At 36.6% G+C, this 23460-nt stretch overlaps 1 protein-coding gene across 1 annotated transcript in view; it reads left to right on the top strand.

Annotated features, from left to right (window-relative positions):
* The window catches only part of LAMTOR3 (late endosomal/lysosomal adaptor, MAPK and MTOR activator 3), a 354081-nt gene that overhangs the window by 317718 nt on the left and 12903 nt on the right, over nucleotides 1-23460 (top strand). The window contains exon 6 of the mRNA XM_044061131.1: nucleotides 10911-10974. Coding sequence (XP_043917066.1) covers nucleotides 10911-10974 — 64 coding nt within the window. The remainder of the gene's footprint in view (nucleotides 1-10910; nucleotides 10975-23460) is intronic.

Genomic DNA, 23460 nt, shown 5'->3' with positions numbered 1-23460 from the left:
CTCCTGAATTATTTCCGCTGCCCATTCTTTAAATTTCTCTTTTCAACAGATAGGTGGGAAAGCACCAGTGTCTCATTTTTATTTCATTACCCTGTGTTTTTATTTTAGTTATTGTCGCGTTATCTGAAATAGTTATTGGGTGTTTATCATGACCTTCGATTAAATGCAGATGTTCCTGTGAAATGTAAATTTTGTCTAGCCTAGCCCATTTTTGTATCTTGGGGAATAAAAATGGAAATTTACTCTGAACTCCTAGTACTGAACTCCCATCATCCCTGCCAAATATTTTCATACATTTCTTCAAAGATCTACCCTCCTTTGTTTTATTTTGCCTTCTGCCCCCCCCCCCAAACACACATTCACTGTGGCAAATCAAATTCCAGTCCCCACCTATCAGTAATAGTCCTTACTGCAAACTGATTAGCTCTCCTAGAAATTTCTTAAGCTCCATTATAGCACTTTTCAGTGGAATATAAATACATGGCAGTGTAATCTTTCTCCCTTGCTAGTAGACCCTTAGTAGTACAAATCTACAATTTATTATCTTTTTTATCCCCTTCTTTCACTACTGGAGCTCCTCTTGCATTAATATAAATACTGCTCTTTTCCTGTGCCGCAGGAATTCTGCTGAATAACCATCCTGAAAAACTTTATTTTTCAAATTCACATGTTCATGTTTTTCCAAGTGTGTCAACTTTAGCATAGCTGTTTGTACTCTACATTTTTTAGTATAGTTCACTACTGTCTTTTTTGTATTTATATGTGAGACCATTGATATTTAAAGACATTACAGAAAGCATCATTGTCTTAAAAAGTTATTCCCACCTTTATGTATAACATAACATTTTTTTGTTAAATGTCTATTTCTAGCTTTAGGGTGTTACATGCATATACTGTTTGGCAGGTTGATCTTTTATACAGTTGTTTCACGATATTTCCATTTGAGCCTACATAACAATTTACAAACTTTTTGTTTTATTGAAAGCCCACAAACAAAAAAGTAAACTCACCCCCTACCCCCTTGACATAATGGTTAAGGTGTTTACCTTAAAAACATAAGGTGCAGAGTTTGATTCTCACATGGGGTAACTGGCTAGGCTTAAAATGGCCCAAAAGGGCAGTTAGCCTAGTACTAACTAATGAACTAACACACGTAACTATGTACATCTTCAAATATTAAAGGTTTATCCCCCCAATAGGAACAAATGCTCCAAACTGACAGCACACTCCTAGACTTGAGATAACCTAAAAGAAAAGTTATTCATGCTAAGGTGCATAGTACAGCCTGTGCTTCTACTAAGTGCTGTCTGGCTTTGTGTTATCTTTATAGCTGTCTCATGTGGAACAACACTTGAATGCTTTCAGAAAACATTTTCTCCGCGCCATTTCTCTTTATCAGAGTATCTCCTAGTGACAAGAGAACCAGACATAAAACTGCCAAACAAACATTTGTTTACTAAAAAAAAGCCTTATAATATTCAATATAGCTTTTCATTTAGTTGATTTTGCTTAAAACTTGTTACTCGATTAAGCTAAGGGCCTTAACCCAGTCATTCCCCTATGCAAGAAAGAGAAAAAGTACACATTTTCTTTTGTTATGCTCTTTTAGCCAGATTTTTCTTCTTCGTCTTTTTTTTTACACTGCAGAACCCTTCATGTCTTGAAACTGAACATGTAGAGAGAGAAGAGGGGAGAAAGGAAAAAAAAAAAAAAAAAACAGGAGCACATATTTACAGTAGTATCCCCATTACAATTAAAAATAACTGGGAAAGCTTTACTTTATAGCATGCAAAAAATCATGCTCTATTAAAATAGTCCCATTACTTTTACTTATAGTTAACTTTCTCTCTCCCTCTTCCCCTCTCCTGAGTATTTTTCCAAACATTAATGACGAAGTAGGGCATATGCTTAGTCCTGTACACGTTTAACAAAGTTGAAAAAGTCCAATATTTCCAGATTTTTTTTCTGTCATGTTTTACAAATATAATTATTACTTTGTAATCTCACATTTGTCAATTTCCAAGTTACTGGAATTATTCCTGTTCATCTCCATCTCCCAAATCCTGTCTTTGCTTCATTTCCAATGTACTCTCAGTTCTTATAGTCGACTCTTGTATTTTTTTCCATTCTCTCAAGCATTTTCCATTGAAACATTGGAAAAGGTTTCACTGGTACAGTATCTGTGTGGTCTTTATTACCAGAAGAACAAGGAGCTGAATCTTTTCTGTTTCACAGCTTGCTTTTTGTTGGACAAACTTTTGTATTTCCTCCTTAGCGTGTACTTCATCAAAAAATTATTTTGTCCCTTCAGAAGTTTGAATCTCATGCCTGCTTCTTGACATTCCATGAATAGTGGAATAAATTTACTCCTTTTCTGCCTGGTGTACAATGAGTAGCCATTCTCCACAAGCACTCTTTCTGCCACTTTTAGTACTTTGTCCTTCTGCCACAGTTAGTTCTGTTGGTAAGATTGCATCTTTACTATTAAAGGTCTAGGTTGCTTTCTCATAGCCAGGTTTGGAGCATACACATGATCTTCCCTTTCAGTTAACAATTCCTGTTGTGGAATGCCAGTCCAGTTGCTTATCTGTGTTTTCATAAAATTAATACAGTCTATTCCTTCCAGCTTCTCTGGTACAGCAGAAAATCTCAGGTTTTCCCTATGTGCTCTGTCCTCTTATTCTTTTTTGAAACTTCTTGTGCACTCTCATATTTAGCCAGCCTTTTTTTTCATTTTGACCTCTGTATTTTGCAGTTTTTATCACTTTATCTGAATATCTGGTTAAAGCTTCCTCCATTTTTTTACAGCCTTTTATTGTTTGAGTTGATATACTCCATCAGTGTTTTGTTTATTTTAATCTGGTCTGTGTGCAGTTGCTTTATACTTTCCTCTAGGTTACTAGAAGTCATGTCTGGAGCTTGCACTGCTTTTTGCTGAACAGTTGCAGCACTTTTCCCAGTCAGTGTTTTTTCATCACCTTTCCATAGCTGATTTTCCTTCAGGTCCTCTGTATTTCTTTTTTCCTGGCATCTAGGCACTGCCCTTACTAGCCATTTAGTGAAATCTGCCCAGAAATTTATGTCCGCTGGCTTTCTCTGCTTTTTTCACATTGGGAAAGCTAGAATTAAGCTGTGGAAGTCAATTGTCCATCCGTTCTTGCCTATCTGATATGATATCCTTTCCCCTATAGCCCTTCCTTTTTCCTATCTCTGGAGAACCAGAAGGGCCTGTCTATATTTTTTGTGGTTTATAGCAGGTTTCTCTGTACCTTTGGGCAGCAAACTTAATCTGAGTTAGCTTCTCAGACTGATGCCTTGTGGGTAGGAAAAGATTTAAGAGCTTGAGGCACTAGTTTTGCCAGCTAGATCAGACAAGCAGCTAGAAGACCAACAAGCCATATTGTAGTGACAATGTTGAAAGACTCCTGCATTGTGGTAGGTACATAGCTACCATTTGTCAAAGATGTCAGCAGCTTTGAAGACTACTCCTTATCCTTTGACTACCAAGTAGCAACAGTAGTCAGGAAGTACTTCTGTCTAATACAGTTAATAACTAAAGATATCTCATCCTGGTCAAAAACTATAATCATTTCTCTATACTGTACCTTGATGAGAACAAACAGATACACACCCTCACATTGTTTGTTTTCTGATTATAATTGTAATGCCCCTTTTGGTATGTAAATATCCAAACACCTAACGCAAATAGAAAGACCCCAGATGTTTCTAACTGAAAATATCTCCAGATTATAGACCCTTGAATGCCAAGACAGGCTTGAAGTTCTGACTATATGCTCTGTTGTACCCTCCTGCACATGCAGTTAATGCTCAGATCTCCCCAAGGTTGAAAGCTTGAATTCTCTTTAAATTGTTTTGGGGCCATCTGCTGCTTAGGTCCTGAAAAGTGTGGTCAGTGAGGGAAACTAATTCAGGGTTTATTCAGATTTTTCAGCCTTCCTTCTCCTGCTTCTGCACACTTTCATAAAAAAAGAAAATAAGCCAACACAGCAAATTTCTGGCAAAAAGAAAGACCAGATGGGCAAGTTGTGGAGGAATGAAAATTGTGTGACATTTGGAAGGGAGCTCAGTTCAATTAAAGGAATAGTATGCAATAATCAACAAGTAGAGCTCTTAGATGTTATGTAATTGTCCCTGGGAGATGTGGGCTTTGCAGTGTCATATATGTTGAGAGGATGCAAAAATAATTGTGGTATATGCATGTGTAATAGTTAAAATGGGGACTTTACATGTAATCTGAGAAAATGTGCATGAAAAATAAATCAGGATGTGAAAATGTGTAGGGGATATGATAAAAATATTGAAAAGTATAGTTAAGGAAGAAAAGTATATATAAATGTAGAAGAGGACATTTGAAGACAGAAATAGATTATTTTGGTAGCGAGCTTAAAAGAGGTATGGAGGGAAAGACCATGAGGTTATAATGGCTGAGGTAAGAGATGATGAACAGTGGACTAGAAAAAGTAAGGGCATAGATAGACTTGTCAGGAAAATCAGTAACACAGAAGAGTTTAAGAAAGAAATGTCCTTTTTATGGAAGGACTAATGGTTTGAGTCCTTTTGAAAAACTTGTTCATTCTGGTAGATAGTTTAGAGGGAGAAATCTAAAAAAGGAATATATGAACATGGAAAAGAGGAAGATAAAGTTTGTGTGTGTAAGTAGAAGAAGCTTTGCATACACAAAGACAAGCATTGGGGAAGAAGTACTGGTATAATAAACACTGGTAAAATAGAATGTAGGATAAAGAGGCAGAAATATTTCTCGCAGGAGAGAAGGGAGGAAGTAACACAATTTTTGGTAAAATCAAGGTTAATGAAGGAAAGGTGACGTGCTGGATGAGGTGAGTAAAATACATTATGATCACGATGGGATTATGAAAGTTGTAGTTGAGTTTGTGAGTGAATTAGTTGATGTAAATGTGATAAAGAGGAAAATGAAATGAATTCAAAAGTTTACTAATGCTTCAGTAAGTGAGTTAGAAAAACAGATAAGTAGAGATAACTTGGATTGGGTGTTTAAAAAAGTAAATATGGATTGGACACCAGGGCCAGATGGTCCATCTAGGGGTACATATATGGAAGTACAGGGGATGAGCAAAAGTATCCAGTAGCTGAAGGTATGAGTGAGTGGTTTTAAGCAGGGAACAAGAGGCAGAGAGGTGTGTGATTAATAGAGTTCATTTATAACGAGGAAAAAAAAACAAAGAATTAGGGGCCACTGACATTAAGTAATGCAGATTATAAATTGTTCATGAAATTATTACAGAAAAGGTTTGGGAGAGTAATAGAAGAGGTATTGTATGATGAAATTTATGGGGTGGAAGGAAGTTTGGCAGGAAAATAGTTGATTACAATAGAAGTGGTTGAATGTATTCTGAGAGAAGAAAGAAGACTGTAGGGTAGTTGGTTGTGATACGGGAAAACATTCAGTAGTCTGTCATGGTAGTATGCTGGAAATTATTCAAGAGAATGGCTTTGGGTGTGGAAAATTTGCTGCATTCAATTTACAGTAATTCATGGAGTAAAGTAATTGTTAATGGATGGATTGGTGAGATGATGTGTATTAAGTGGAAGATGAAACAAGGGTGCACCATGAATGGAGTTTTATTTGCATTTGTTATGAATGTAGTCATTAATATGTGGTCATATGCAAGAAGAGAGATAAGATGGCAGAACAGAAAGTGAGAAGTGGGGTGCAAATTTCAGTATTTAAGACATATGCTGATGATTTACTGATGGTTTAGTTATAATTCCTAAGAGTAAAGTCTGGGTAAGGAAATTATTCATATGACTGAGAAAGGCATTAAGTAACATTGTGTTAGTGTTGAACAAAGATACTTTGGATTTTGTGATGCTGTAAGAATTGGTAGGATGTATTTCTCAGAGCATGAGATAAGTATAATGGGGATTAAGTATGAGAAGACAGAAGCAGTAGAAAGACAGTAGAATGAACTATTAGAAAAAAATATATACTGGCAAATGTGTGGGGAACATTCCAAATTATGATTTTGAGAAAAGTGTATTTCATACATGGATTCAAGTTGAGGAAACTAGAATACACAGGAGAGATTTACACATTTCTAAGCTGTGTAGAAAAGATTTTTTGAAGATTTGTTGTAGGGTCATCAGATTCAGTCTTGAATCCCTATTAAAAAGGGTGACATGTCATAAAAATGAAGCTGGAGAGAGAGGTTTAATGATCCAATTGTACATTTAGCTTTGTTTTATGGGCACTGTGAAGAGTGGTAGTAGGAAAGATGATACAGGAGAAATGCAAAAGAGTTTGGGTGACAGAGAGCATAGGGAAAAGAAGGGTGTAAGAAAATAAATCTGAGAAAAAAAGTTGTGGGATTAGGTTAGAGGGTTTAAATAAAAGTTGAAAAACATGGCCTGAGGAATTTGAGAGCATTTATTATGTGAAGCCATGGGTGAAAATATTGACTGTTAAAAAGGCAAGATGGTCTAAATTAGAAAGGTTAATGAAATTCCAGATTTCTAATGGAGATTAATGATGCAAAAATTACCAGTCAAAAGGCAAAGGAGATACAAATAGATAAGTGAATGATTATGCCAAGTATGCAAGGTGGAGGAATCTATTGAACATGCATTAGTCTAATATGATAGTTAGAAGTTATGGGAAAGGTTTAAAAATGAATATCTGTTTGAATGTTTTCAAAACATAGATTTGAATATAATACGGGGTTTATGATGGAAAGAATGAAACAAATTATATGGATAGGATATTAAGTACTGTATGGATAAGCTGAAATAACGTGAAGAATTTTTATTGTATCATAAGATGCAGAATTATGATATTTTGAGAAGTACAAAGAAATGGTTGTGGAGCAAGGGGGAGGGAGAGAATGAAAATTGGAATGTTAAAATGTATTTAAGTGAACATGTACATGAATGTTGAAGAGAGTAAAGGATTTTTATTGAGATACGATGTATGCCATGTAATGGTCATCATACTGAAAGGCTACATGGGTTATATTCTGCATAGGCTATAACAGCTTCCAAAGCCTCAGGGCACCTTTTACACACACAAACTGTGTAACTGAAATGCAAGGTACAACTTGTATAGTTAAGGATACTGCAGCAGTGGTCATTTAAACAGCTGCTGTTTCAGTTGTTTACTTACCCAACTGTACTATCTTTTGTCTACCAGAGCTTGTACAGCTTAAGCAGGTGGGCCTCAGTTTAATGCCTTGTACAAGGCATGGTACACTTAGGAGTGCAGTACTCCCCTTGTATATCAGTTGTTTAAAAATTAATCCAAGCATATGGGGTGAGAATAGAACCCTTAGCCTTCTGATCTCACACCATCAAAGTTGAGCATGCTGGCTGTTGAGATACTAACACTAATAATTTGAAAGGGACACTGATTGGTGCTATCCTCTAGAAACCTCATCTGTTTGATTTGGGAAACTGTTAATCCACTTCAAACTTACCTTTTAGCATTGAGGTTAGTGAGAAAAGTGATGATGCAGTTCTTGTCATAGCTCCCAAGAACCCTGTCATACTAGTTTTAGGTAATGTCAGACAGTACTGAGACTTCCCTTATAGATGGGTAAAGACCTCATAATGGCAAGTGAGGAGTTATTACTTGTTCTGATTTTTTTCCCATTTGCTATCCAGGTAATTGGACTGTTCCATCTCTGACTTTCTTTTTTCAGCAAAACTCCAGACAGCAGGTCAAGGGTAAATTCATTACTGTATCTTAATGTTTTAGACCGTTGCAAAAAAATTCCAGAGTCCCAAGTAAGGTTATTGACTGTCATGCCATGTGCTTGAGCAATGATGAAGAAAGGGCGCTTAGCAAGGTTGGTGGGCTTCACAAGGCACACATCTGGCAGTACCACATCAGGCAACTCCTGCATCTTGATCGAATTTGAAAGCATGAAAAGGCAAAATAGCGAAATGGCATATTAAGTGAATTCTTTCCCTGGGAAAGAAATTGCTTGGCTTCTTCCGTTACTTTGCCGTTTTTGTGACTGTAGTGCGATCTCGGAGTTGTTATATTTAAGTAGGGGGGTGTGGAGGGCAAAGCCCCCCATTTTATGTAATGTTTTACAATTTTTTTTTTTTTTTGTGGAACAGAGATTTTTTTCGCCTTGGAAAAAAAATTGCTGTTCTAAGCATTCGAGATTGTAAGCTACTGTTTACATGGGTTTGTGAAATCATTGTTCGCTTTTTTATGCGTTCAATGATTTAACATAGACCCTCCACATTGTAGTGCATACCTCATGTCAGGCATGACATTTAAATCTTCTATAATCTGTTTAAAATGGAAGACTAATAATTAAAAAAAGGAAGAAATTTCCTCTCCTGCACTTCTGAGTCAATGTGTACTCAAAATCTTGGGGGTGCTTCTGTGAAATGTGCAAGCAGTCTGCTTAGCACTGTGAATTTATGGGGACTGTTAGCAAACATATGAATGAGGAAGCCTGACTGATGTAACTGTCTTTCCTCTGCATTTCTTCTTTCAACTCTTCCTCTCACCATTTTACTAAGGAGCTACCTACATGTCTCATGAGTTGTAACATTCTAATGATGTTCTCCTAAAAAATGTAAGGCTTTGGTATACTGGCTTTGACATAGGGCTACCTTTGGCAGGGGATCCCTTTAGTGAAGAATACTACAACAGTGAAGGGAAGGGGTCTATGTTATGATATTGCATGCTCAGAAGAGCGAAGGACACACAATTGACCCCATGTAAGTGAAAGCTTACAACGTTGAAACCTCAGAATAGCGATTTTTTTTTTCCAAGGGAAAAAAAAACTGTAAAACATTGCATAATGCGGGGGGCTTCTCCCCCACAACCCCTGATGTGGGGGGCTGTGCCCACCACACCCACCTATTTAAATATACCAACTCCGAGATCGCACTACAGTGCCGAAAAGGCAAAGTAGCGAAAGCAGCCAAACAAATTCTTTCCCAGGGAAAGAATTCGCTGAAATGCTGCTTCACTATTTTGCCTTTTCACGCTTTTCAGTTCGACAAAGATGCATTCGACAACCTGCGTCTGCGACAGTGTAATAAGGAGCCAAGGGAAGGACATCTATTGTTATGGTAAAATTTTAATATACCTGTACTTTTTATCTGCCTCTCCAAGAAATACCATTTGTTCTACCCTCAAAAGGCTGTAGTTCCAAAGTCATATTTAAGTCTGGAATTTGAAATTACTATGAGTACAGTTATTTGGCATAATCTTCCAGAAGCTTGTGTGTGACAGAGCCCACCTTCACTACTTAAGCAGCAGGATTGTTACGGGAGGTTTCCTCACCTCCATCTGCATAGTAATTGTTTATTTGTCTTTCGGCTTTTTCCCGGTAAGGGGTCGCTACAGCGGAACTCCGGTCCGCTAATGATTGGCAGTAGATTTTTACGAAACACCGAGGTGCCAGCTCGACGCCCAACCTTCAACGAAGGCACACCCATTTACGCATGCATGTCTTTCAAATGCTACCCAACCACGGGGAGGACATGCAGACACCACACAGAAGGCACTCCCAAGCCAAGCCGAGAATTGAACGGTAGAACCTCTTGCTGTGAAGTAACTTTTGTTTGAAATTCAGTGCAGAATATGCTAATATCATATTTGCAAAGCACAAGCATTTGACTCTGTAGTTACTTTCTGCTCAGAATGTTGCAAAGGTGTGGTAACACCATAAAATTAGTTCTCGTAATACATCAGTTCTTTTGGTTTTTATGGAGCAGTTCGGGTCAAGATGCAATTCAGAATATGTAGCATATCGCAATAACTGGGAGCATAAGCAATACAGTGTGTGTACATTATTGGTTAGGAACATTTACCCTGAATTAATGAAATAGACTGGTTTGAAATTCAGTTGTGGCACACAAGAACAAAATCTTAAATTGCCCTAATTATGTTGCTCATGCCCAGTGTTTACATTAGCGTTGACATTAGCTTTCAATTGGTAGGAAGGCTAGGAAAATTAATATTTTAGATAATGGAGTTATGCAGCATAAAACGTGCATCAGGGGTTGTGTTGGTCCATATACTGAAATTGCTAGCGTTATAATGTTAGGCATTGTCTTGCAGCTCTTTTTTGAATGTATTTTTGTTAATAACCTAGTCACATTTTGATGTTGACTTCTGTGGTCATTTTATGCTTAACTCAGTTACTCTAATGGAGTTCAGGAAGTTTGCACTGTAACTTCCAAAGGGCGAACCTAAGCCTTTTGACAGAATCAAATTATGCCCTCACATTTCAAACAAATGTTCATATCTCTAGAACCATAAGGTTTATGAAAGAAGTATAAAAGGCAAACCCTTCAGCACAAACTATTTTTATAGTGGTAGTATCCTTTAGGTTTCAAGTCTTAAACTGAATTTTATAAGTCACAGTAACTATTATGTTTGTAATATTTTGCAAACAACTTATAGTATCTCAGAAACCACTCAAGTTACACACATACTGTCAGCAGCATTTTATTCATCTCGCTGAGAGCTTTCATATGAGGCTAAGGCATTCTGTCTGTGTTACATGGTTGTTGACATATTTAGAAAAATTTGAAAATTATATCCATATAAATTAATGTAATAAAACAATTAATATCTCTTTACCTGCACCAGGCAGAGGTCAAATATTAATGCAGTGGTTTGCCATTGTGCAAGCTTTAGGATAAAATCTTTTAAAACCTTGCACATAGCATGGTTTTGGAATTATTGATGCAAATATGAACAAGCAATATTTGACGCCTACAGGGATCAGTAGGAGTATACTGTAGATGCACCTGGAGACGTCACTCTGATGTAATAAGTTAAGGATTAATGTAACTTGTAGCTAATGCTAAGATATTACATTGCAGCATTTTAATACTATTTAACATGTTTTCTTGTTCTTCTGAAACTTTTCATTGCACAGGTAGTACAGTTCAATCGTTTACCATTAGTGGTGAGTTTTATAGCGAGTAGCAACTCAAACACAGGTAAGACATTTGCTTCTTTCTGCTGTATCCCTTTAAGGAGTCAGACAATTGTTTTTTTTCAGTGGCTTGGCTTGATAGTTTCCTTCAGAGCAGCTCACCTATATTTAAGAGTAATAGTGCATGGAGTGTGGTGATTACTGTCTGATATCTGGAAAAAGACAAATCAATTAAGCATTTGATTACTTAACAAATATTAAGTTCCCTCTGCATAACTTGTTAAGGTCAGTCTCATGCCAGGCAGTCAAATTTGCCAGTACTGACCAGCAAAGAGCATGGCAGAATATAAAACATATCAGTTTCTGCCTGTTGTCTGTGCCATTAACGTGTCCCTGACTTTTTCTTATAAATGTAGAAAGTTGCTAGAATAACTGGATTTGTTACCCTGCATTTCCTGAAGGATGTGAAGTCTGAAACTCACATGTATGCCATTACTTAATTACTTCAATCATCTGTGATTTGTCAGAAGATTACAGATTTTGAGGAGCAGACCACACATATGAGGCAAAAATATGGACAGTCGAGTGGCATGGAGGTGAGTGTAAATGTAAGACACTATTGCATTGTCTTTCTGACAGCGCTCCCTAAGTGCTTTGCAGTTTTGAAAGCCAGCAAAACACTTAAGAGTTTTTTTGGCCTGCAACTAGTAACGCATGGAGTACATAAAGCTCTGTGCACTAAGAAGAATTCTGATCAGGTCTCCGATCATAACCTTTTAAGTATGTGTTCTTGACATGGATGCCAAGATTCACCTTAGAGAGAATTTCTTGGCATGTCTTGATCACATACCAATTTATAATCCTGTGTTTCACACAAGCTGTGTTTGAAATTTTAGTTACCTGCTTTTCTCTTATCTCACATTCATTTAGAGGTGCCTAATAGTTTCATTACTGCTGCATTTTTAAGCTTGTTAAATGTATCCAGCTTCTCCTAATAATTGTGCATGATGTCATTTGCTAGACTGAGCAGTATAATGATGAAGAACATTTTGTAAAGTCAGAGAGGGAATGACATTAATATGAAGCAGTTGGATGCATACTGTTCAGCATAGATGCTGCTCAAGCAGTGAATCTGTGTTTGCTGAAGTTTGTGGTTTTGTTCCTACACTAGGATTTGGGTTCATAATTTAGTACTAGTAGTGTAGTGTGGAAAGGGGAATTAGAAAACTGCATTGCTTTCTCCCTCGTATACCCATTTCTATTTAGATGCCAATAATGCAATCTGAGTTTGTTATAGATTGCTACAGAAGAATGCCTGAACACAGAAGTTGGGTAATTTATATATATAAGAAGAGGGGGAAGGTAAGAGAACTATATGGAGAAGGATAATTTAAGTACGACATGTCTGGCTTAAAAATATAGGTTACATTGTTGCATATTTTGCCATATCTAATTGGGAATTTGATCATTAACATGTTGTTTAAAAACACACTTTTAGGAGGAATAGATCATAAACTTATAAGCTGTATGTCTTGTACTTTAACTGCTGCACTCTAATGGTATCATAGTTTAAAGGTTGAGACTAGGGATATGACGCAGCAGTGTTTTTTGTAGAGAACTAGTCTGTTAAGCTTTGTCCGTATTGTATTTAGTAACATAAGGGGGATACCATGTCACAAACTTATACATAAAGAAAAAACACAATTTAATACTAGTGGGAATCTTATGGTACATACTAAAATCACATTGTATTCCCCCGTTTATTCCTGGTCCAGGGGCATAGTGGGTAGGCACAGTGTAGGGACGGGAATAGTTAGATGCTTTCCAATGACACACTATAACAACACATACAAAAATCATAAATCTAAATTAACATACAGATCAGTTACAACAAGCATATCTATCACATAAATGGGGGAAACTGAAATGTGGAACGTTAAAGGACTACAAAATAAAGAAAAAAGGAAACTATTTTTGCATTTAGCCCTGAAAACCAAAGCTAATCTCATCTTAATACAAGAAACACATTTAACTTCAGAGCAATGGACAGATATTGGGGAAAAAAAAGTGGATAAGACAAATTATAGCTTCTGGAGACAAAACTAACAGTGCTGGGATGGCCATAATAATTAAAAAAAACATTTTCAGGATAAAATACTTGAAACTAAGGTTGACAAAGAGGGAAGGTGGTGTTATGTAACATTTACTAACACGGTATTTCCAAAACCCATAATGGTGTTAAATGTATATGCACCTTGTAGCAACCAGCATCTCTTTTTCATGTCACCGTACCCAATTCTACACCAACTGAAAGATCATTGTATAATAATTGGTGGTGACTGGAACACATATCAAAATCTAGGATAGGATAAATCGAACCCGACCAAACTACATAATAGACAAGCTACAGTAGCCTTAAATGAACTTAAACAAGACTTCAAACTGTATGACCCCTTTAAATATGAGGATAAAGATAACAAAACTGGGAATTACACATTCTACTCCCAATGCCATAAAATGTGGGCGAGAATAGACTTCTTTTTAATCTCAGACATACTCATTAACATGGACCCTACAATAGTCATACACACTAGATTTCTGTCAGATCATTCCAAAGTTACACTATCAACTGGGACAAAAAAAGGTTTTAAACAATAGAGCTAATAACTGGTCATTAAATCCTAATCTGCTCTTCAAAACAGATGTAGTAAAAGAGATTGAGGATATATTAAAAACATCCCTTGTAAATATCAATGGATATAGAATGGGCGTCGACCAAAACACAAATCAGAGGAACTTTCATTAAAAAAGCAGCATATTATAAAAAAAATCCAACTGAAAGAGGAACATAAAATAAAGGAGAAAATAGAACAACGTGAGAAAGAATTGATAAATAACCTTAATAATCAAATGGAAATGGACCTCCTAAAACTACAAAGCAACCTGTATATGCTCGAGAACAGAAATGTATCTTTTTATGAGTCATGACAGTTGGCTAATTATGCAGAAGAAGCCCAAATTCCTTCCAGAGCTTTGGCCAGAATTATTGCTCAACAAAAATCCACCTCCGTTATAGCAGAAGTAAATTACCAAGGGAAAGCTATACAAGAAATGAGGAAATTATCAAAGTATTTGAACAAATATATACTCAAACATATGGAGAACAAACTGTACAAGCCTCAAAGGAGGATAGGGATCTTTTTCTTCAAAAACTAAAATTCCCTGAACTAGATTTAGATCAACAAAAAAAAACTAACGGAGCCCATTTCTATTAACGAGTTAACCACAACAATTAAACATCTAAAACCACACAAGGCCCCAGGACTGGATGGTCTTACCTCAGAATTTTATAAATCCTTCAGTCCACTAGTTGTCAAATTATTATACCACGTGCTGAACTATATAATAAATAACAACATACATGATATTCACTTTAACGCGCCTCAAACTATTTTTATATTAAAAGACCAAGCAGACCCTAAAAATCCAGGTAGCTATAGACCCATCTCTCTTCTAAATATAGACACCAAGATCCTGACCTCCGTACTCGCAAACAGAGTTAAAAATCTGATAGAGAAAATCATTTCTCCAGAACAATCTGGGTTTACACCACGTAGACAGACCAGTGACAACACGCTAACATTAGAAGCGTTAATATCCTTTGCAAATCAGAGAAATACCAACATCTTCACAATGGTAGTAGGTGCCCACAAAGCTTTTGATAGGGTCAATCTTGAATTCTTGCTGCAAACATTCCCTCACTTTGACATACCTAAAAATTTTATACAGATCATTCAAATTCTCTATAGTAATCCATATACATCCCTATATATAAACAAAACATGGTCAAACAGAATTTTGATAAAAAATGGAACAAAACAAGGCTGCCCGCCATCACCCTTTCTTTTCAACCTTTACCTAGAACCCCTATTTCTATATATTAAGCAAAATGCATATCATAATCCCCCCTCAATACATAACTTCAAAGTTTATCTCTCAGCATTTGCAGATGACTTAAACATGTACTTTACTACACCAAGTTCAGACATGACCAAAATAATAAACACAATTGAACAATTCTCATACTTGTCTAACTACAAATTAAACCTTAATAAAACTAATATATTCCCCTTAAGGCAACCTAGACTCATCTCCCTAATACCTCTCTTAGACAAAATAAAAATAAAAGAAGAAACCAAATACCTGGGGATTACTTTCTTTCAGAATAACAAGGAATTCTACCAACATAACATAACTCTTAAATGGCAAAACATAACACAAGATGGAATAATCTTAAGCTACAGTTTTTGTCTAAAGTATTAATAATTAAAATGAACATACTAACTAGATTAATATATCTATTTATGACATCTCAGATAACTATACATAATAAATTCTTCAAACAAATTCATACCTTTCTAGCTAAATTTGTATGGGAACCTAAAAAGACCAGAATCTCCTATCAAAAACTAACACTTCCCAAGAACAAAGGGGGTCTGAACTTGCCAGATTTCAAAACCTACTACTCTATTATCAACACTAATAGAATACTGAGAATAGCAGAGTATGACCCCTTGGAAAAAACTGGTTCACCAGCCTGGGTAACAATATATACTATAGGTACATATAAACACTAGACATCAATCCCAAAGCGCTTCCCTTCTTAAATAAAAAAAGATTTGCAAGCCTATAACATAATAGAGCCACTAAAACAGTCTGTAAATATAACACAAAAACTTTTTCATTCCTTAAACCTTGGACAAGCTATGTTAATACTACAACCCCACCATAAAAATCCTAACTTAAAAGTAAATAACAAGATGCTAAACCTAGACGCCTTCCCTTGATTAAAACATAAGAGAATCAATATCTACCCATTCCTCAATAGCACATTTCATGAATTAAGAAGTAATCTAAACTTACCTAACATATATATAATAAATTAAAGACGAATCAAAGAGGTGTGTTCCAGTTACCTCCAAAACCTCACCATACTTGAAAGTGACATCGAAAACTGTACCCTACTTTGGAAGACTATGTTAATGTCAAGGAAAGCAATAATGAACTCATACAAAATGATGGGGGAAATCAAATTCCAGATTTTCTCTTCTCTAATTACTGGAGAAAATTAAAACCTGATATGGATGACCAGCAAATAGAAAAGGCAATCAACTTAACATTGAAAACTATTCCACTTAAAAAACTCTCTTACACGCAGCTCATGATTAATAATACTGCTTATTTCACCCCAGCAATTCTTCACAAATTCAATGCAACTAAGTCCTCATACTGTCCACACTGTAAAGACCAGATTGCAGACCTAATACATATATTCTGGAGTTGTAAATGCGTTTTCAAGCTTTGGAATTCCCTTAAGTTACAACTGCAAAAAATGGAGTATCAAGCATCAACACTAACATGGGAATTTACTCTCTTACACATCCTCCCGACCAACATCTCAGGAAAACAAACTAACTCACTTATAACGATTTTCTTATTAATGAAGCTATATATAGCTCGCAAATGGTTAGATCCTGGAAGTATCTCTTGGGAGGAATTCAAGAAATTTGCTATTAAACATCTACTAGCACATAGTATTGGACAAAAGAAACAAAAATATGAACGCCCGAGCAATTTGGGAACAGTCCTATAACATCTTATTAGCATAAAGCACCAGGTACACCATATCTTATGAACTGGAAGTATTCCCACGAGTATACAGCTTAACTATGGATGAAGTATCATTTTTGTATGTGCTGTTTTTTAGACTAATGACATTTATTGGGAAAGCATCTTTGTATATATTGTAATTAGGTATGTTGTATGGCCTACATATTTCTACTTTATCCACAATGTATAACATGCAAATGTGGTCATTTTGTAAATATGGAATGGTTATAGTTTTTGCAAATGTAAAACAAAAATAAAAATTATTGAAAAAAAAAAGAAAACTGCATTGCTGAGGCTTTGTTGTTCTGATAAAATGATATCTGTCTGCTTTTGCGGTGGTTCAGGAAAGTGATAAAGATGACCTAGAACTGACTGGTGAAGATTAGGGAAGAGATTAGTATTAAAGTTGGTATTTTAATTCATATTATGATTAATCATGAGTATAAAGATGCTGAGTTCTAATCTTCAATGAATTCCCTTGTTGCTGTTTTTCATAGAAAGTCGCTGACAGTGCCGATTTTGTGTGCAGGGAAGGATTTCTGTTTTTTTATATCGTAATGTTTTCTTTTGTCTGTGCTTGTGCAACAATGGAGTAAGTGTAAATAAGTAATTGGGTTTTTGGGGTGAAGTCCTCACATCAGGAATGCATATAGGCTTCTCTTACCGCAAGAAATACAAAGTGTTGACTAAATGACTGTTTGTTTTTGTCCTGTTCAAGTTAAATTGGCTTGTAACTCAATGAAACATAAGTAAAAAAACTGAAGTACCACCATGTTGTGTCTTTCGGCTTTTGCCCAAGTCATATATGATTACCATATTATACAACTCTTAATTTCGTAAAGTCATAAGATGCTACCCATATCATACCAACATTTTCTTTTGCCTATGTTGAATACTGCCTAAACAGCCTCAAGCATTTCTCTTTGTCTTTATTGTGTCTTTTTTATTTGTCATTAAAAATGACTTTGTTTTTGTTCTGTTCAAGTTATATTGGCTTATAACTCACTGATACATAAGTAAAAAAAACTGAAGTACCACCATGCCCAAGCAAGGGAGCCCACAGGATTTTTTGCAGGGGGGGGTGCAAACCCAAGCCCTGCCCATGCCACCCCACCCCCTCTGCTGCCCCGCCCACTCAGCCCCCAGCCATCATATATGATTACCATATTATACAACTCTTAATTTCGTAAAGTCATAAGATGCTACCCATATCATGCCAACATTTTCTTTTGCCTATGTTGAATACTGCCTAAACAGCCTCAAGCATTTCTCTTTGTCTTTATTGTGTCTTTTTTATTTTTCATTTCAAGTATCTGCTGCTGCATGCAGCTTTTTACATTTCACTACCATGTCATGGTATGCCATATGCTTAATTTGCAACATAATAATAATTAAATATCCGCAAGTATGTATTTGATGAGAGTGAAAAATGAAAGCAGTAATTCTTTCAAGCCAACTCTACTATTTTGACTTTAAATTAAATACACATATTGAAGAGGACTGGTTATAGCCCATCCAACCCTTCACCCATTAATTCAAAACTTCAGTTTAGAATCCATTACTGTGAACACAGCCCATCTGTGTCAGGTGTGCACACATGCAGTTTAGAAAGAGCAGTGATTATCATCCCCTCCCTTTCTCAAGAAGAAGCATAAATAAAATATGAAAAACAAACTGTAACCTAAAGACAGTTTAGCAGCATTGCCCTTAGTCTTTTTATAGTTCCACTGGTATTATACTGTCCTCTCTTAATTTCTTAAAATTGCCTCCATCTTTGATGGAGTACCAAACCTTCTGTTACTGTGTGTTTGCTAAATATGACACGCCCAGTCTGTCAGTGTGACAGGTACTGTAACAAGTATAGTTGGCCAGTGAAAGACACTAGGGTCCAAGGTGATCCCAAAGTACTTCTGCTCAATTATTAATGGTGGTGGGTTGCTGTCTGAATCAGTAATAATTAGATTTGAGGATTTTGGGGAGTTTTTGCATCTATGTCATGATTTTAAATGTCAGGGGATTGATCAGGAGCATATTTTTATTCATCCAGTGGCATAAATCTGTAAAGCTAGATTATAGTTTCTTAACGAAGGATCAAGGTGTTCTTACACAATTCAAGTAGTAAGATATCCTCTGCATAAAGGACCAAGTTGAGTAGAGGCAGGTAAGCCGATATGTCACTGATGAATAAGGAAAATAACAGTGGATCAAGGCCTGAACCTTGCAAGACTGCTGTGGGACTCCTATGTTAATAGTACTTTCACTCAAAAGGCAGGTTCCAAGGTGTACTTGGAATGTTGTTTTTGAGTCGACTTTGAAAGTTTCTTATTGTACTCAGACCAGAACTGAATTTGCTAAGTCTGTAGAGCTGTAGAGAAGCAGGTTATGATTTACTGTTTTAAATGCTCTTGTCATATCAATGAACAGACCCCCTCCCCCGTTAGTTTGGCGTCATTCATATTGTTATAAATGGTGTCTGTGTCTGTGTTTAATGCTGTCGTGGTAATGAACAAATTCCTGAAACCATGTTATCACAAATTCCAAATTTGATTGTGTGATCCCAGAGTTCTTTGTAAGTTTTCAAAGATTTTTGATATAGGCCACAGGTTTGCTGTAAATCTATAATCTAAGTATTCCTTAGGATTTCCTTTTTTGTGGAGGGGGATGATGTGCGGGAAAATAGTGTTGCTTCCTTAAGTGATATTTGTTGATTAAAATAGTATATACTTATGTATTTGTTTATGTCGGTGAGGTCCTGTATAGATATGTTGTAAAGAATTTTTGATCATTGTGATGCAGTTTTTATTAGGCCGCAGTGGTGCACGGTTAGCGTTATCGCCTTGCAGAAAGAGGTTCTCCCGTTCGATGCTCGGCTGGAGCACCTTCTGTGTGGAGTCTGCATGTCCCCCCCATGGTCGAGTGATGTATAAAGACATGCAGGTAGGTGCGTGCGTGAATGGGTGTGCCTTCTTTGAAGGTTGGGCATCGGGCTGGCAACTCGGAACCCTAAAAATCCACTGCCAATCATTAACTGACCGGAATTCCGCTGTGGTGACCCCTAACTGGGAAAAGCTGAAAGACATTACAAGATGTACAAGACATTTAATGTTACTGAAGTAGATAACAATGATGTTCCTTTTGATCTTTGGTAAAGTTTTTCATTTCTTTCAGATAAGATGTACAAGATGTGTAATGTTAAATATAGCATTCTGTGTGTACTGCAGTGATTTATATTATTTGATTTCAAATTATGGCAAATTCACTACATCTCATACTTATTATGCTTTATTCAGCAATGTTTCCTTTTCGGTATTATTCTGACAGACCCTTCCTTGTGGTATTATGCTAGCAGACTGCCATGTATAAATGTTTAGTAAATGCTTAACAATGACTACCATAATACACATTGCTGTTTACCATTCTGTTTGACAATGTTCATTATTTCCACCTTCTGATGGAGTGGTTAGATATTGTATGGAAGTCTTATGGACATCCACAGAAGGAGAAGAAGAAGAAACAACAGTGGACTGATTCCAGTAAAAATATTAACATACATTTAAAAATGGCTTTTGTGCCTTGACTACAGCCTTCAGTGAAATATAGAAACTGTAAGAACCTTGCTGCACATGTGAAAAAAGCCCTAATTAAAAGATTAGTAGAAATGGGTAACTAACCATATTAGCTTTTCCAAAAGCATTAAAGACCTTCAGGCCCCACAATGTTTGGTTTACTAATGAATAAGGTCTGTCTATACAAATTATAACTGATGTACTGAATCTGTATAGCAGAAACATTAATGTTATCCAACACAGTCACTCCAAGTAATTTATAATTTGAATCATACTTATCATAAAAATATTACATTAAAGGGTCCTCAAATTTACAGGTTTTATGTCCTCCAAATGATCGCAGAGTCTGGTCTTAAATATTCTAAGGTGGAAAATGTATACCAGATCATAGCATACCCCTCAACTGTCCAGACTTTAACAGAATGTCCAGATTCTTACCTCATATTATTGGTCTGTTCCCTCATAAAATTTCTATATTACTGGCAAAACACTGGGGATCAAAGTCACTAAATAATGGTATACATGTGAGTTTCAGACTTGTATCCTTCACAAAATAATCAGACTTTACTATCTGGACACCACCCTCAGCTGAGAGAAAGAAAGAACCTTCCTGACAGGGGGGTGATGATTCCTCAGAGAGTGAAGGGAAGTAGTGGGCCAATACTGCCAAATGTCCTCTCCCATATACAATATGATGTGGATACTTGCTGGCTTGGTTTTGGTGGATCTTGACAATGGAAACCCCAATGTATGTGGCATAGAATTACTTCAGAAGAGTGTTTGATTTTGCTTCACACAAAAGACTAACAGGCAAACTGGAGAGACTTTGAGAAGGAAATAGTTTAGCTAGATGTGTAACAGGGTGACTGAGCATCACAAAGCCAAAAACAGTAGAAGGGTCCAGAGAAGCCAGGGGAAAAGGGGATGAGTATAATTCTGCAGGGGTTCATAGCTGAAGTATTACTGTTCTGTATCTTTGTCCCAGACATCACAATGGGCATTGAATGCAAGACTGACTTATGAGACATCACACTGTGCAATGGAAATTGGCATTATTCACAAATATGTTAATCCTAAGGTAACAGACTTAGTAAAGGTAGGGTATAAGACCTCAAGAAAATCTGAAGAGCCTGGCAAAGTGGCAATTGAAATTAAGTAAAGGGAAGTGTAAACCACTTCATCTGCACTAAAATAACCCCATTGTTGAGTAGCAGTTGGCAGAAGTGACTTAAAACACATGGAAGGAAAAATACATTGAGGTGATAAGTAGAAGTGAATTATCTGATGCAAAATGAGGTAGATGTAGCCAGGGCCAGTAGAATACTAGGCCATATCCTGTAGGGGATTGCAGTTAATTAAGTAGTAGTAGTAGTTTGTGTTGCCCTTTTACAAGACCCATGGTCAGGTCACAGCTGGAATACAAGATTCAGTTCTGGTACCTGCACTGGGAGAAGGAAAATAAAGGTGGTCAAGCTGTACAGAAAGGCTACCAGGTAGTAAAGGGAATGGATAGTAAGGAGAAAACTTGGTGGGGGGGGACTAATGTGGTATGAGTCTGTCAAATGTAATAGAGGACATTGTGATGGGGGATACAGCTTAAGAAGAAAGGAGGAGCACCGCTATAAGGGTGATGGCATGAAGTTCATCTCAGACATTGTAATTTCTCATGGAGAAAAAAAAGAACAAATGGAGCAGTTTATTCCAGGGAGAGGAGAGTTGGAGTGGTGAACTATAAGCCTGTGAAGGCCTTCACTGGGTGAGAGATTAGGAAATGGGGCATGGGAGGGCCACTGCTAAATGGGTAGCAGTGCAACTCACAAGGGTCTAGTATTGTTACAGCTGTAAAACTAACATGCAATACATTTTTAATGGTGTGTAAAAAAAAAATGGTATGCATAACGTTACACAGGCATTGTAATGTATTTATTTTGATTTTTACCTCCTTATAAATATTTCCATTCTCATTGCTATAGCACCTCTCACTGTAACTAGTGATATTGTTCCACGTTTTGTGATTATTACCACTGTGACTAGTACTGTGCATGTTTCATTATTTACTGTGTTCCATTTGCCACTGCATGTGTTTACGTAATAACACTGTTTTGTAGTCTGTATTTCCACATCAGATCTGTGGAACTTTTCTGCTGAATGTCTGTACCCATTTATTGAACTTTTTTTTTTTTATTTATCATCCCTAAGCATAACTGGTTTGTAGGGTCCACCATGAATAATTGACACTGGAATGGTTGGAAATAGTTAATATTTGGACCTCCTCAGAGAGTGAGGTTATGCAGGCAAGCATTATATGCCCTTCCATATCAGTGTTGCAGTATTCTTCACCTAAGTGATCTCATGCCAAGGATAGACCAATGTTTGGCTAATATACCAAAGCCTTTCATTCTTATAGGTGCCATATGTTACACATATGCTCCCCGTACAAGGTATAGGGCATAAAGAGGACGTACAGATATACACACTCTGAACTACTTTGTCACTAGTCAGAATGTCATTACTGTGTCAGTCTGAATGCTCTTATGCTGTACAGATTACCAAGCCATTTTTTCAGGCAGGTGCCCCAAAGGGTTTTCTTCTCTTCCTTCTTACTATTGTTTAGTATTGTGTTTGTCATCCATAAAGGAAAAAATGTCAGTTTGAGAGGCAGATTACCCATAAAGATTGTCATGACTAGTGTCTTTTTTGTTGTGCTCTCTCTCTCAGGTGTTTGTGCCTAACACCCTAAGTAGTCACCTCTCCTCCTTGTCCATGTATGTCAGTGATGGTGAACCTTTTAGGCTCGGCGTGTCAAAACTTCAGAAAATGCCTATCTTGACTGCTGGCGTGCCCCCCCCCGACAAAAGAGAAACAATTCTTTACATATTCATTTGTTTAACAAAATACATTCCAATCATGTGTGCTGTTCTGTATTAAAAAGTAAAAGAAAAATCAGTGACTTACAATAGAGAAAACAATATGTGCACTTAATTGGGCTTAAAATAGTGAACCAAAAGTTGCCCTACTTTTAACAGTAATTTTGAATGGAACTGAAAAAAAAATATGGAACGCATTACAAGTGATGTGATTAACATCAATTAATGGCTTTTTTTTTTTTTTGGCCGAGTTTTAAGTGCAGGGTCACATATTTCTTGTATTTTTGTTCATTCAGTTGCTTTAGTGAACACTGGTGTGTCACCTTTCACACGCGTGTCATAGGTTCACCATCACTGATGTATATTGAGAACCAACAACTTAAGTTGTTGGCTCAGGGTGCTATGGCAGAATTCTGCATATCGATTTTCCAAGATGAAGGCCCAAAA

The sequence above is a fragment of the Protopterus annectens genome, chromosome 2.part0 (assembly GCF_019279795.1).
Source record: "Protopterus annectens isolate FY-2018-M chromosome 2.part0, PAN1.0, whole genome shotgun sequence".
Taxonomy (NCBI): Eukaryota; Metazoa; Chordata; order Ceratodontiformes; family Protopteridae; genus Protopterus; species Protopterus annectens.
Note: the sequence above shows the minus strand (reverse complement) of the source record. Positions and strands in the feature narration are given on the sequence as shown.